Raw genomic sequence first — 15817 nt, 5'->3', positions numbered from 1 at the left:
TCATTGTAAATAAAATGCTAATGTTTTTTTTCTACAAATAAGACTTTTTAAATCTTCTTTTTTAAATATATGAATACATTTTGCATTCATTGTATTTATAAACTTATTGCAGTAACAATTGAAAATAGTATTGAAAAAGTTCAATGTATTTTCAGTTATTACAACGATAAGTTATTCAGAAATTGAAGAATCGACCTTTCTATGTATAATATATGCTAACGTTCAAGCCTATTACGCTAAATTGATAAAATGAATATATATGATCGCTACGCGCGTGGCAACGTATAACCGATGATTAATTGTCATGTAAATATAACAAAAGATAACGAAATAAAAATAACAAAGTATCGTTACTTGTAATATCCAATATTTATAACAATATCTGAATCAAGTACTCCTTTTCTCTCCTCAATCGCGCTGAGACGTTTTGTGATTACCTTTTCGACACTACAAAAGTCGTATAAAAGAAGAAAATTTGTAAATATACGCATACGAGGGCTTGAGGCAATAGAAAATAATATTAAGCCACGCAAAAATCTCAACTTGTGCTCTTTAACGTAATTAAAGTATTTGGGTCCAGACAACCCTGGAATTTTCTAATTTTCAAATAGTATAATGATTTTAAATAATTTTGTTTCACAATTTTGTTCTAATCATGTAGGCTAATTATTGTATACTATATTTATATTAAGTGTTGCAATTTTCAAAAAAAATAAATTTAATAATTTAAAAATTTAGTTTTATTTCTTAAAATTTATTTCTCAAATATCCATATGTCCAGAGTCACAAAAACGTGTTCCTGTAACAAATTAATCGAAATCGATGTAGTCTCGATAAAAGGAATTTCAATTACATCAGGAATGATATTAAAGGACAAGCGTAGATATTGTAATAAAATAATAGCTTACTCTCGTACGATTTATGAAATTCCTTTAAATTATCCTCGTGACTTGCCGTATTATTGCCTCAAGTATTTTGTCTTAAATTTTAAATATTAAATGATAGTGAACCATAGAAAAATCATTATTTATTAAAAACGTAATATTTGTGACGTTTGTAGATAATTACATAAATAATAAATAATTTATAAACTTAATAACGCCGTAGGGTATAGTATAATTTGTATTTACCGTTGTCTATAAAATTAGCAGATATCTTGTAAAAATGTGTACTTTTTAATGCTTTAAACATTATTATTTCTAAATATAATTCTTCTATTTTTTTAATATTCTGTAAAAATAAAATTCCATAATTTGGAAATTATCTTTTTTTGCGATGAACGATTAGATTCGAATAATTAGATATGTATACACACGTTTATTGTAACAAAGGCTAGCAAAATGCAATTGCGCCGTGTTTATATCTAAAGTTTAGTTCTTTAAACTACATTACGAAAAAAAAATTATCGGCAACAAAAAAAATTGTTACCCTGAATAGAAAATCATAATCGAATTGTATTATTATATTATTGAGAATGTGAATTTCATTCAATAAATATGCTAATTAAAATTTGACGCACATGTTTATGTTTGTATAGTTTCACAGGCGGCTTGATGGGTGGAAATCAGACAAAGCGAAGATAAAAGTCGTGCGGATTTAGATTTATTTACGAAATGCGTTTATTTTTACACAAATTTTTACACGATGCTTAAGTGATCAAAATGATTTAATGTAATTCGAGTACAATCAGAGATCTAATACGTTAAGCACTATATCGGGATGTCGCTATGAGGATGTCTTAATCTAATGCACACTTTTTTTTTCTTGAAATACTAATAATGATATAATGATTTGTTATGTGTAACATTAATGATAAAAGAAGACGGTAAATAGCGAGAGAAAAAGGAACGCTAATGAATTGTGTCTAAATTATTTAACAAAATTGTCGGAGCGTAAATTAAATTGCATAAATTCGTGAATATCCCAGTAAGCGTAAACCAAAAAGCTGTGTCAAGTGCTTCGTGTTCCGAAGAAAAGGCAAAAAGGAGAAAATAAAAGTGACTCTCTAATTTGCATATTGCGAAGTCGACAATCGAAATTCGTGTCTTACAGAAATTTAATACCGAAAGGTGGTGATTAATTATTTATTTTGAATGTTAAAAGCACTGAACAAGAGTGCTTTTAACACTCAAAACATATACAATAATTCATCATTGGCTGTGTTCAAGCCGAACAAAAAAACATTCAGCCTGCTCATCGAGATGAATGTGATTCATTGAATCTATCAATCACGTCCGCTTGGCGAACAGGCTTTGCCTAACTCTGCTTTGCTAACTTAAACACGGTCATTACCCTTTCAGTAAATTAACCAGCCAGCGTTAAATTAAATTTCGGTAAGGTTTGAAATTGAGGATGATCACTGAAGGGATAATACTACTGCGCGTATCTCTATGCAAAAGTAAAACAATATAATAGAGCTTGGAATGAAAGTGCTTCATTCATGATGATTGCGAACGATAATTAATAATAATTAATAATAATAATAATAATAATAATAATAATAATAATAATAATAATGGTCGTAATGAACGGTATGTATGCGAGTGACATAGCGTCTCTTAAGCACGCTCGCCACGGATTCGCCGGGCCAGTTGGATGTCTTTAGGCATGATCGTGACGCGCTTTGCGTGAATCGCGCACAAATTAGTGTCCTCGAAGAGACCAACGAGGTACGCCTCAGACGCTTCCTGGAGAGCGCCGATGGCGGCGCTCTGGAAACGCAGATCGGTCTTGAAATCCTGCGCGATTTCACGAACCAGCCGCTGGAACGGCAGCTTCCTGATCAGCAGCTCAGTCGATTTCTGATATCTTCGAATTTCTCGAAGAGCCACGGTACCGGGCCTATCATGGAAATTACAGAAATGCTATTAGTCATGACAAACCCGAGTTTGAATCACCGAGATCCGAGCGTCATTTCAACGTTTTGAGACGCGTCTTTTATTATTTTATTATTATTATTATTTATTTATTTTTTCATACCTATAACGATGTGGCTTCTTTACACCACCGGTGGATGGAGCACTCTTCCTGGCCGCCTTCGTCGCGAGCTGTTTACGGGGAGCCTTTCCTCCTGTTGACTTACGGGCCGTTTGCTTGGTACGCGCCATGATTCAATCTATGATAACAATTCGGACTATTGGATCTCTTTTATAACTCAACCAAGGTCTGTTCTCTTTAGTTAAACTTTTTGTACGGTTCATTTTTTCTCTTTTTCTCTCCATCGCATCGATGCAAAAAGTTTTTAAAAAGTAGTTAAAAAGAATAGGTGGTATCTCTTTGTACTTAAAGTGGCGTCTACTACAAAGAGATTTTAAGTCCGTTCTTATTTCAAAAAGGTCTTAGGCTGATATTATATTTGTATGACAAAAATGAATGTAATATTAGCTTTTAAGATATTAATATTTATGCGGCTCTTTGATTGATTCGTGATACCTTAAGGAGATTGTAAGGCAAATGCAATATGTTAAGAATTACTTGAAAAAAATTACAGATTATTCTAAATTATATTTAAAAGTAATACAAAAAAAATTAGAGACGACAGTTGAACACTGGGATTAAAAGTTATTTCAATAAAAAGTAATATTTTTAAAAATTTGTATTCTAATAAAAATATATGAAAATGTATTGTAAAAATAATGATAAAAATCTCAATTTTTTAAATACAACTTTATGAATTCAAAAATATTTATTTGTTATATACTCTAATTGGTGAAGCTCTACGAAACTTTGCACAAGTCATTTTTAGTACTTGAAATATTTATACAAAAAATTTAAATTTTTGTTTATAATAATAATATCAAATAAAACAAATAATCTATAAAAATGCGTTGCTCAATAAAAACAGAATTATAAACACAACTTTCACAAGTAGTTTGTTTAAAGCGTAAATATAAATATATGTATTTTATGTCTTTACAATCTCCTTAAGTACTGTACTTGAGACAGTATTAAATATAAGAATATACTATGAATAGCGACGTAATATTCAAAACGCTAAAATCAGGTTATCTTCTTTTTAACAATTATGAAAAGGTTAACGTGATTTTAGCATTATTGCAAACACTCCCTATTAAGGCATTCCAGTTATATTGAATCGTGACGTCATAAGAGAAATGTGTCATAAGCGAGTGTCAAATACGTTGATTTTTCTTCCATGCCATTTGTAAATAAAAAGGATTCGAATGAAATGAAATAACAAGATCACTTTAAAACACTTGTAAAAGTGGACGAAAACTATCCTTATCTCTCTTGATAATCAATAAATACTGTAAATAATCGTAAAAGGCACGTAAAGTGCGTTTACTAATTTTTACTCAATGCGCATGCGTAGCCTATTTTCATTTCACGAGTCTTTTTCGACTCTTTAGCGACTATCAGGGGAGATAAGGAGAGTCTTGGTCCATTTTTACAAATATTTTAAAGCGATCTCTTTTCATTTTATCCAAATTCTTTTTATTTATAAATGATATAATGTAAGAAAAATCAACATGTTATTTCTCGCTTATGACATCAGGATTCAATATGGCTGAAGTGATTACTCAGGAGCCTTAATTAATAAGCGAGCCGTATTAGTATTTTAAGACATTACTTATAAGATGATGATAAAATAAAATGAGACTATAAATACCGCTCGTAAAATTGATAAAACTTTAAGGGTGATATTCATAATACATTCTTATTTTAAGGTTCATATTTCAGTCTTCAGCAATGGCTGCATTCAGTACTATGAGCACTTACGAGCAGTCGTGCTTCTGGATACATTTAATGTCTTAAGATACTAGTACGAATTAATAATTAGTTCACATCTTAAGACTATATTCAAGAGTTTTAAATATAAAAATTAATTATGAATATCGATTTAAGTCTTACGGGCTGTGATGAAAAAAATATTAGGAACAGGAATAAGTAGTAAGATTTCATCTCTTATTAGAAACCAACAGTTACATTCTGATAGATTAAAATCTTAATATTTATTCCTATTCCGAATATTGCCTTCATTGAAGTACAGTTTAAAGCTTTCTTTTATCTCAGTTTCTCTAGAGAGAAAAAGAGAAAAGATGAACCGCGTGCAAAGAAGTTGAACAAAAAAGAACAGACTATATATTGTTTTATAAAAGAAATATTTCATTCATGGAACTTGTTTTGACTATTTTACGAACTATGAAGCCCACCAAAGAGCTGAAATTTTCAATTAAGTGTCATTCGATCGATTAAGTATCAACCGTGATTAGTCAATTCTATTGAACAGTAAATGCGATTGGTCAGTTCCTCATTGTAGCAATCGGGCGAGTTGATAGATTATGAGATCGACCCATAATCTGCTTATATATTATTTACTGATGATGCAGATATGAGATCTAGATTAAAACGAATTTCTATTTTGCATTTTCTTTCCCTCAAAAAGTCGCTCTTTAGCAAGATGCAAGTAATTCTCTTAATTATGAATATCGCAATTGTTTCAACATTTTAGTCGTCATTCAGTAATAAAACAAATTTCACCATCGATCCTGAAGTTTTACATTTTAAAATCTCATTGTAGACGCTGCTAAAGTGAGACAAGTAATATACCTGATAGTTGATGGAAGCAAAAAAGAAAATTCTAACGTAATCCAGTGTAACAATAAAAAAAACTTACTATTCCGTGAAACATTAAGAAATTTCTAGAAATTTCTTGTAGATTTCCAATAGGAGAAAGAAAAAGCTCGCGTATTTATCCTTTCGTTATTATTTAGACTCGATTTGTTATCATTTGCCATGGAAATGGGCTGTAGCGATTGGCCGCATTCAGCAGCAAAAGCTTAGTTTTGCAACTATTGTCAAGTTGTTTAATTTAATTGATTTAAATCCAGTGAAGAGAAAAAAAAGACAATACGTCTTATGACGTATCAAGGAATTTTATAATAATTTTATATTAATAAAGACTTTTTTTGCGGCCTAAACGTAGTCAATTGACATTCGTCAATTCCTAATCGGTAGTGCCGAGTAATGCTTAGAGTAGTGTTGTTAAACGAACTGGTTTCAGACGCATGCGCGTCCAATGTAGCTTCAGTAACGTACCACTAATAAATAGATCATTAATTGCCTATGTAAAATTTTTTCAAAAATATTGCAATTTTAATATATTTTACATACTTCATATATGTACACGTATATAAAAATATATTATATATATTTATATATATGTATACTAAAATTTTCAACATTTTCAACTCTAAGTTGATTAAAGTCTGAAACTCAGCCCATCTAATAACTGGCTGCGTTCAACAGAGAAAATTAATCAGCGCTTAGTGATTCTTTAATATGATTGATTGTTAACACTTAGATCCAACGAAGAATTAAAGGCAAAAGCTAATCATATTAAAAAATCACTAAGCGCTGATTAATTTTTTCTGCTAAACGCAGTCACTGGCTTAGAGCGGCGGGTAAGCTAAGATCCAAGAGAACAGAAAAAGTGCACGGTAGTGCAATTATGGTGGGAGGAGGAGGTGTGCGCGCATGTACGATTTGGATACGATTGTACGCACACCAAGCCGAGCAAACTCCACGCGTTGCGCAATGTACCAACTTTCGTTTGTCTGACAGCGACAGCGCGGGTGAGGATGGCGGTGGGGGCAGGAAAGGAATGGGAGGGGGGAAAAAAAACCACGCGTTGTCAGCTAAGGAGATTAAGGAATTCGCGGCAGCGAAGAGCAGCGTCGTCCCCGAGTGATTCTACGATTACTACGACGACGACGACATTCTCACGGAAAAATCGACTCGTTTCGTGCCAGCGACATTACGCGCGGGGCTAAAAACCAGAACGACGATTGTGGTTTCAATCGCGGTACGTTCCCATAATCACATCATGTCCATCGCAAAATGGTGGCGTACGGCGGTGGAAATCCGGAGGGGAAACACTTTTCACGAAATCTCCACGCGATTACACGTACATTTTTCCGTTCCCGCACGCGTAAAAATGATCGGGATGAGGGGAGAGAATGAGTTTACGCTTGACCTACCTGAGACGAGTTATCGGGCACTAGCGGGAACGCGAAGAGAAGCGAACTAGATATACTATCCGTTTCCTCACACACTTTGAACAGTCTGAACTCTAATGGGATGGGATGGCAGTGGACGCTGACGCTGACGCTCTCTGACTCTCGACAGTCTCGACTCTCGAGTCCACGGCTGGCTCTCTCGCGCCACTCAGGCCACTCTTCCCTACCGCCCCTCGCCTTACTTGTCTACTCCCCGCCACTACCTACCGCGGGAAATTAAATCGCGCGAGAGGCACGTAGGAGCCCGCGGTGCCGGCGGCCAATCCGACAGGAGGCCGTTGGCCGGCCGGCGCACCTCATTGGTCGCCAGTGCATCGAGTGCAGCGGCGAGTGCCCTGTCAATCGCTCACGGCTCGAAATCGTGGGTAGCTGGTAGATATGTATGCTACGTACGTACTGTGTTCTCTCTCTCTCTCTCTCTCTCCTTCCCCCCCGTGTCAAGTGGCACTACCACGGGTCGCCGTCCCATCCTCCGTTCCACACCGATGATTCCACGAACCGCGCCGCGAGGAAGAACGCGGACAATGTTGCGTATGGAGACATAGGAGACAGGAGCTGAACCTGCTTGGCTCGGTCGTTTCGCGGCAAAAGAGTTAAGCAGCCTGCTTGGCTCGGTCGTTTTGCGGCGAAGGGGTTAAGCAGGTTAAACCGAAGCGAGGCGAGGTGAGGGGAGAATTGGATCGATCGATGAAAATCTAATGAGTTTTCAGGGATGTAACTTGTAAGCGAGAGAGAGCGGGCAGCCGATTTCCCGACGCGACGCGAGCGAGATCAATAACGTTGAGCGGTATAGCCAGGCCTAACTCGCGACGAGTCAAGCGTCAGCCGCGTGTTTATGCGCGTATTTACGCGTTTACGCATCCCGCCGCCGCGCGCGCCAATTAAAGCCCATTCTACAATGAGTAGTAAGACTGTAAGAGGGAGTAAATATGGCGTAAAACATTAAGATCGAGAGTAAGCGAAATGGGTTCCCATTTCGTACGCCTTATTACTTTACTGCCAGCCAATCCAAGCTTATTATAAGATAAGGCGCGCAAGAACTTTCTACTGCTTACTACCATTGTAAAATGGGTTTAAGAGATGGACGTAGCTGCTTCACGCTCGCGCGTAATGCGAGCTCACGTGACCGCGTTATATGCATACGCGCTTTTATTCGGACAACGCTACTTGAGTAACACGTATACAATTCACACGACAAAGGGGAAGGGAACATCGACGTCCGACGATAATAGACTTGCAAACTTTTACAGCGTTTATCTCTCTCTCTCTCTCTCTCTCTTTCTTCGATATGGAAGGGTTTAAAAAGAACAAATCTATTACATTTGTATATAGTCGACCGTGGCGGAAAAGAGAGAGGGGAGAGGGAAGAGCAAAGAGCTTTGTCTCCGCTTGACGCTCGTTATTAGTCAAGCCTCGCATTGCACTCGAGAGTGAGAATTGAATTCGGAATTCAATCAATCAGAACGAAACAGATTAGAATTAAAACTATCCGACTAATCGAAATCTAATCTCCAATTCCTCAATCTCCATTATCTCCAATGCGTAGTGTGACGTAGACTCCATTTCTCTCCTTGTTCTTTCGATTATTCGAGAACTGTTTGCGATAGAGAAACCGAGGAAAAAATCGAGTTTGTTCGCTTTACTCCGCGTCCTCGCGGTATAGAATATAGATTCGCGTGAAATAGTCCCATATTCCATGTTCATGCCCTCTCGAGTATGGGGAAGATGGATATATGCATACTCACAGTACTCACAGCTTAATTACACCAAGTGTAAATTTTCTCGTCGCGTCGTATCATCCGCTCCACTCGGCTCGGCTGATCCCCGGGGTCGAGCTATCCACAAATCGCGGCGGGGGGGGGGAGGGAATGGGAAATGGAAAAAAGCGCGAGACTGACAGGTACGGCGAACGAGGATGCGTGACGTGTTATCGAAAAGCGACGATGCGACGCTACTGTTTTACACAGAAAAAAGACGGCTGTTATCGTGTGATAATGTAGGTAATATGTATGGCGAGGCTGTCGACCATGACGTAGGACAAAATTATTTTCGATTCGCGCCGCGGATCGACCCGCGAAATCGTGAGATCAATGTCCGATTTATAACCGAGCGAGCGAGCGAGCGAGAGAGAGAGAGAGAGATAGTAAGCACACTCGTATCAGATTTTTGCGCATCGTGGGACGCGATGCATATGAAACGTCGCGCGCCATACGCATCGTCGCGTCGGTCGTCGGTTCGCGCGAATCGATAGCGGCGTGCAAATGCTTGCACAGGCGCGCGCGCACACACACACACATTCTCTCTCTATAACAAACACACACATAGTGTGATATGTATCTATATTAATACCCATGTTGTATCACAAAATCAAATACGCAATATATACAAATACACAAACACGTGTATGTACATATATGGGATGCCACACGAATATTGCCGCATTTCATTGATCCGATATATCAATTTTTTAATAAAATTGGCACACAAAACAAAATTCTTCCTCAAAGCCCATAAATTGGATAATAAAATAGTACATTTCCTGCGTCCCACTCAGTATACATTATAAAGACGATACAAGAGATACAAGAGTTTGTTACATCCATTAGAAAATGTATTTTGTTATATCATTACATCATTTGGTTAGTATATATCTATTATAATCGTTATGATAATTACAACTTATAATTACGAACTCGACAAGAGGATTACATTTGGAGAGAAAAGCTTTTAAGATGTGTGTGCATTCTATTAATATCAAGAGCGACAGCCGGAAACAAAAAAATATGCCATCTATGGCTGAGTTATTCATCGCAAGTATTGAAAGTCTCTAGCATATGTAATGTGAGTTACAGATTTTCAATATTCACAGTGAATTATTGTATACGTTCCATACATCCTTGCAAAGAAAAGAAAAAAAATTTCGCGCAATGCCAATTGCAGCCCTCTTGCCATATCTTCAATAATGTGTTTATAATTATAGATATTTATTAATGCATTTCCTTAGGGATACATGAAACACTTACTTACTTTCTAAGCTTACAATATATTTATATACGTAATATGCGCGATATATCCACTATAAGTAAATTTTTTTAATTCTAAAGAGTGAGGACTAATGCAAATCAAACTATATGCGCGTTGTGTTGAGTGTGTAATAATGTTATTACCAATAAACAACTAATCAACTATGTGTTCTCTGTTCTATCACTCTTCAATACATGTAGACATATCCCTTTATACGAAAAGTGCATACCGGTATAAGTAAATTGTTTGTACGTAAAGAAGTGTTGAAAGGACGATGTAGATTTTTGCTCCCATAAAGCAATACAACTATTGTTGTAAAATCAAGCGCTAATACCTGGCGTTCTACCAAAAAAAAAAAATCATGAAATCTAAGCAATATGCTGCGTGCTTTATTTCTTAATCCACATATAAAATAAAACTATGACTTTCTATAATTTCAACTTTATATTAAAAGTAAATTACAATTAGTTTTTTAATCTGTCATTTTTCTTAATCATTGTATGAATCGTGAATCATCTAATCGAGTTTAAAAGTCTAATCAAGACTCACTTGTTATTTGACTTTTCCAGGTATTCTATTACAGCAGTTGGCAGTGTGTTAACTATGATAAACATACACGGAAGAGAGTCAAGAAAAATTTGAGATTGTTTAGAAACATACAATATCCAAATAATAATAAAATGAGAACGCTCTGTGTATTGTTTGTGAACGATTTAAGCGCGTTCACCGCGAATTCGCCGTGCCAGTTGTATATCTTTTGGCATGATCGTGACACGTTTGGCGTGAATGGCGCACAAATTCGTGTCTTCGAACAGGCCGACCAGGTAAGCTTCCGAAGCTTCCTGAAGGGCACCTATAGCGGCGCTCTGAAAGCGCAGATCGGTTTTGAAATCCTGCGCGATTTCACGAACCAGACGCTGAAACGGCAATTTCCTGATGAGCAACTCCGTAGACTTTTGGTATCTTCGGATTTCTCTCAGAGCTACAGTACCAGGTCTGAAAAGAAGATTCAAAATAAATATACATTCTAAAAAATAAAAAAAAAAGTTTAAAATTTCCTTCTCTCAGACATCAAATTTTACTGAAACAATTATATTTAACATTAAATATGAATTACATATTTAATATTTTCTCTATAATTTCTATATTAGAACTACTTTTAAAATTGTTGTAAAAAATTATTCAGTACTGTAAAATTGACAAATATCTTTAATATTTTCAAAACAAACAATTTGTCCAAGGTAAGTTTATACTTGTATGTGTGTGTGTGTGTGTGTGTGTGTGTATATAGGTATACATGTGTATGTATAGATACACAGCACATACCTGTAACGATGAGGTTTCTTGACGCCTCCAGTGGACGGCGCGCTTTTACGTGCCGCTTTGGTGGCAAGCTGCTTCCTGGGTGCCTTTCCACCCGTTGACTTACGAGCCGTCTGCTTGGTACGTGCCATGACGATGAGCGAGCTTTCGTTGTTTTCTTCTCCTTTCTATTGCGGACCTTCGTCCCTAATGGGACAAAGCATCAAGATACATACGTTAAGATGCTCGCTTGCTGGAGGAGGGGGGAGGGGGAGAGCAGGCTATAATCAGTGACCCCCGCCGCGATCCAAGGCACTCATACACTATGCAGTAAGGGAGGGGGGAGACAGAGGAAGAGAAAGGGCGGAACGAAAAAGAGAAAAAAAAAGAAGGAAAACCGAACCGATCACCGGATTGTCTTTCGAGATTGAGAAATGCGAAATTTGATAGGCTGAAACATGATTTATACGAATTCGAGAAAAACGAAATACCACGACGCGTTTACTGAAGTATCGCGACGATGATTTCCCTCCAAAAAGTAAGCACGCATAATAAACAAGATGGCGGCAGGCCAAGTGCACTTTTCCGAGCATGCAAAGCGAAGGCGGCCCCCCTCGAGTCACGCGTCGTGGAAATTTCTTCGTGTCTCGGTATTTTCTCATTGTGAAACGATATTTCTCGTAGTTTTTCGTGATTCCTAGCGAAAACGTACGAGAAACGCGTGTGTAATTTAACCGACGCAATCGCATGCGAAACAACTCACCTGATTATTTCTGCCTTTGAACGACGCTTCTCACAGGTCACTTCGATCGAGAACGAACCTCACAACTAACGCGAATGTCGCGAATGTACAAAGACAACAGAGAGCACTAGAGCGCCTCTCAAAGGGAGAACAAACTGCATCACGTGACCCGTTTCCTCTGATTGGACGCCGGCATTCAGAGCTCCATAGACATGGAAGAGATTGGAGAAAAACGGATCATGTTCTGATTGGACGCGGACATTTACGTCATACAAATTACCATTTTCTCTTTCTTGAGGCTCTCTAGAAAGCATCATCGAGCACTGTTGCACGACTAGATTATTCAAGAAATTAGAAACACAGGACCTATTCAACACCAGGGGAAAGATGAAAATTACAAAAGTGAGCAAATTTACTAAGTATTGACCAATGAAATTACTATTCTAATAAATTCGTGCACTTTTGTAATTTTTACCTCGTTTCAAGATACAGAATCGATTCCCAGTCAATCTGATGCGCTGATAAATGCTCTAAAATGCTGATTGGATGATCTAAAAGAATATACCAATAACAATGAGCGCTCGCTATTATTGATATATTCTTTTAGATCAATCAATTAGCATGTTAGATTTGGAATGATACATCAATAGCAGCAAACACTCAACTGTCGAGTCCGCTAAACAGCCTCATGATGGAAATATACAGAGTGTTTGGAAAATAAATGATAAATTTTTCAGGGATAGAATGGATTAAATTGAAAAGAAAAGTCCTCTACCATTTTTAAATTTTCACAATTTTAACAAGATATTAATTGCTAAAAATTACCGAAAATTGGTCTTCAATAATTTTTTATTCACATATTATCAACTTTACAGAAAAAAAACTGTAAGAGACAAAAATTGTTTACTTTCTTCTCATAGAATTCTAAGAATTTTTCAAAATTTTTTCAGAATTTTTTCAGAAGTTTTTAATATCGTATTTTCTCATGTTGATAAAAATGAGGAAATGCAATACTAAAAAGTTGATAAAAAATTCTAAAAAAAATTCGTAGAGTTCTGTAAGAAGAAAATAAACAATTTTTGTGTCTCTTGTTTTCATTGTGTTATTTATTCTGGAATTTAAAGTTCAATATGTTTAATTATAAATATTATGTATGGATGACAAAATGTGTCAATTTAATTCAAAAAGAAATTTCATAATATTAGGTGTACAACTTAGCTTCCGCCGTTTTCCTATAGATGGCTTTAACGGTAAGTGGTGGTCGAAATAAATAGATCATAGACGTCATACAATAAACTTGGGCATCTGTCAACACAACCCCATAGAAACATTAGTCGATTTGTGTCTGCATCATAAAGTTATTCTCGATTGAAAATGTCAGTTTACGAGCCAAATTCTCGTCATTTGCGGGAGGTTTTAATTTTTTGCTTCAATATGAAGAAATCTGCGGCTGAGGCTCATCGAATGCTCTCAAATACTTATGGTGAGGCCGCTATTAGTGAAAGAACGTGTCGTGAATGATTTCAACGCTTCAAGAACGGTGATTTTGACGTCCAAAGTCATGCTCTGTATTTGGTGGGACCAGCTCGGCGTAGTGTATTATGAACTGTTAAAACCGACTGAAACAATCACAGGCGATTGGTATCGAACGCAATTGATGCGTTTGAGCCGAGCATTGAAAGACAAACGGCCGCAATACAACGAGAGACACGATAAAGTGATTTTGCAGCATGACAATGCTCGACATCATGTTGCGAAAGTGGTCAAGATATACTTGGAAACGTTGAAATGGGAAGTCCTACCCCACCCGCCGTATTCTCCAGACGTTGCTCCCTCTAACTGTCACTTGTTTCGATCAATGGCACACGGCCTGGCTGACCAGCACTTCCGGTCTTATGAAGAAGTAAAAAATTGAATCGATTCGTGGATAGTCTCAAAAGATGACCAGTTTTTTCGACGCGGGATTCGTACGCTACCTGAAAGATGGGAGAAAGTGGCCAGCGATGGACAATACTTTGAATCATAAATGTATAACCAGTTTTTTACAATAAAGCCTCGAATTTCGGAAAAAAAACGGCGGAAGCAATGTTGTATACATATTCTCTTTTTACAATAAATTATAAAATCTGAGATTATATATATATAATATACCTTTAATTAACCACGAATCTTATTTTCCGATATTAACATTTAAATTTTCCGTGTTTTGAGCAAAAGGCGGAGCTAATAGGTTTGCGTTCGCGTTGCATGAAATCCCCAAATATTTTTGCACTTGCAATAAGATAGATACATATTTTGCTTTAAAAAGAAAGAAAGCGAAGAAATCAAGTATCAAAAGTGCAAGTAATGTGAATCTATTATAATATGGAATGCATTCCGAGTTAAGCTGGCGGCACATAATGCTTGTTTTCCTGCTGGATTGCTAGCTGGATTAGAATCTTATCAACGTATTGGCTGCGGCACTGATAGCTTGTGTTTCAAATAGGACCTTTTCAATTTAATTCAATGCTCGTAAAGATTTGAACATTTCGGACCGATTCCGGTTACCGCATGCTACTTTCACTACCGTTCGAGGCTCAGCGGCCGAACCGCCAGACGCTCACGTGACGCTCTGGTTCAGAAGCGTCTCTGTAGCTTAAACGTGCGGAGATCCTTACGTTATTATAATATAATGGTATAAGTAAAACATAAATATAAGCATAACATTCTAAATATTAAATAAATATTATAAAAAAAAGTTTTATATATATTGATTTATACTTTAAATACAAGAAAATGATTTTACCGAATCTAAAAATTAAATACAGATAAGAAAAAATTAGAAACATAAGAAACATATACATTAAAATCTAACACAAATGTAAATAATGTTATAAATATTAAATAGATATTATAATAAACAATATTATCATATTTATATTAACCTTTAAAAATATGAGAAAATGACTTTGCTGATGTATTAAAAAATTCTCTAAATATATATTAGAAAATAATTTTATTGGACAATCAAAATAATTATGTAAAATTGTTAAGTATAATAAGCAATGCTGCAAGAATTTTAATATTACTAACTAACTAACTTAATTTAAGCGTTCTAATTATTTTGATAGTTCAACAAAATCATTTTTTAAAAATAAAAATCACTTTTATTATCGCAGATTTACATATCTTTATATCCATTTTATATATTTTTTAATTTTTAATTTCAAAAAATTAATATTTTGCACGAATAATAAAAATTTCAGCTATTGGTTGTTTGAATTATTAGAATAATTATGATCGATATTTCTTGGGTAAGGAATATGGTGTTTCTATTCCATTAAGCACTGTTTGTTATATAATGTGGAAATAACGAATAATATAATATAAAACAAATTACTTTTATGATATGAAAGTGTTACATATCATACATACTATGTAATATTACAATGTTTACAGTATGAAATATTATTGCAATTTAATATTGTTATTAAGTGTACAACTTTGCTTCCGCCGTTTTCCTACAGACTTTAGCGGTAAGTGGTGGTCGAAATAAATAGATCATAGACGTCATACAATAAACTTGGGCATCTGTCAATATAACCCCATAGAAACATTAGTCGATTTGTGTCTGCATCATAAAGTTATTCTCGATTGAAAATGTCAGTTTACGAGCCAAATTCTCGTCATTTGCGGGAGGTTTTAATTTTTTGCTTCAATATGAAGAAATCTA

The 15817-nt window shown here is 35.8% G+C and overlaps 2 protein-coding genes across 2 annotated transcripts; both read right to left on the bottom strand.

The window, feature by feature from the left end:
* Positions 1 to 2558: 2558 nt before the first annotated feature.
* On the bottom strand, positions 2559 to 3107 carry LOC105626885 (histone H3.3). The gene is made up of 2 exons (XM_012208176.1): positions 2980 to 3107; positions 2559 to 2841 (listed from the first exon to the last, which is right to left on the bottom strand). Exons 1-2 carry the CDS (start codon positions 3105 to 3107, stop codon positions 2559 to 2561), a joined length of 411 nt encoding a protein of 136 aa, XP_012063566.1.
* Positions 3108 to 10774: 7667 nt separating this feature from the next.
* Positions 10775 to 11524, bottom strand: LOC105626884 (histone H3.3). Its single transcript, XM_012208175.1, has 2 exons — positions 11388 to 11524; positions 10775 to 11057 (listed from the first exon to the last, which is right to left on the bottom strand). The coding sequence occupies exons 1-2, from the start codon at positions 11513 to 11515 to the stop codon at positions 10775 to 10777; spliced, it is 411 nt and encodes a 136-aa protein (XP_012063565.1). The 5' UTR covers positions 11516 to 11524.
* Between the last annotated feature and the right edge of the window lie 4293 nt (positions 11525 to 15817).

The sequence above is a fragment of the Atta cephalotes genome (assembly GCF_000143395.1).
Source record: "Atta cephalotes unplaced genomic scaffold scaffold00007, whole genome shotgun sequence".
NCBI classification, from domain to species: Eukaryota; Metazoa; Arthropoda; class Insecta; order Hymenoptera; family Formicidae; genus Atta; species Atta cephalotes.
Note: the sequence above shows the minus strand (reverse complement) of the source record. Positions and strands in the feature narration are given on the sequence as shown.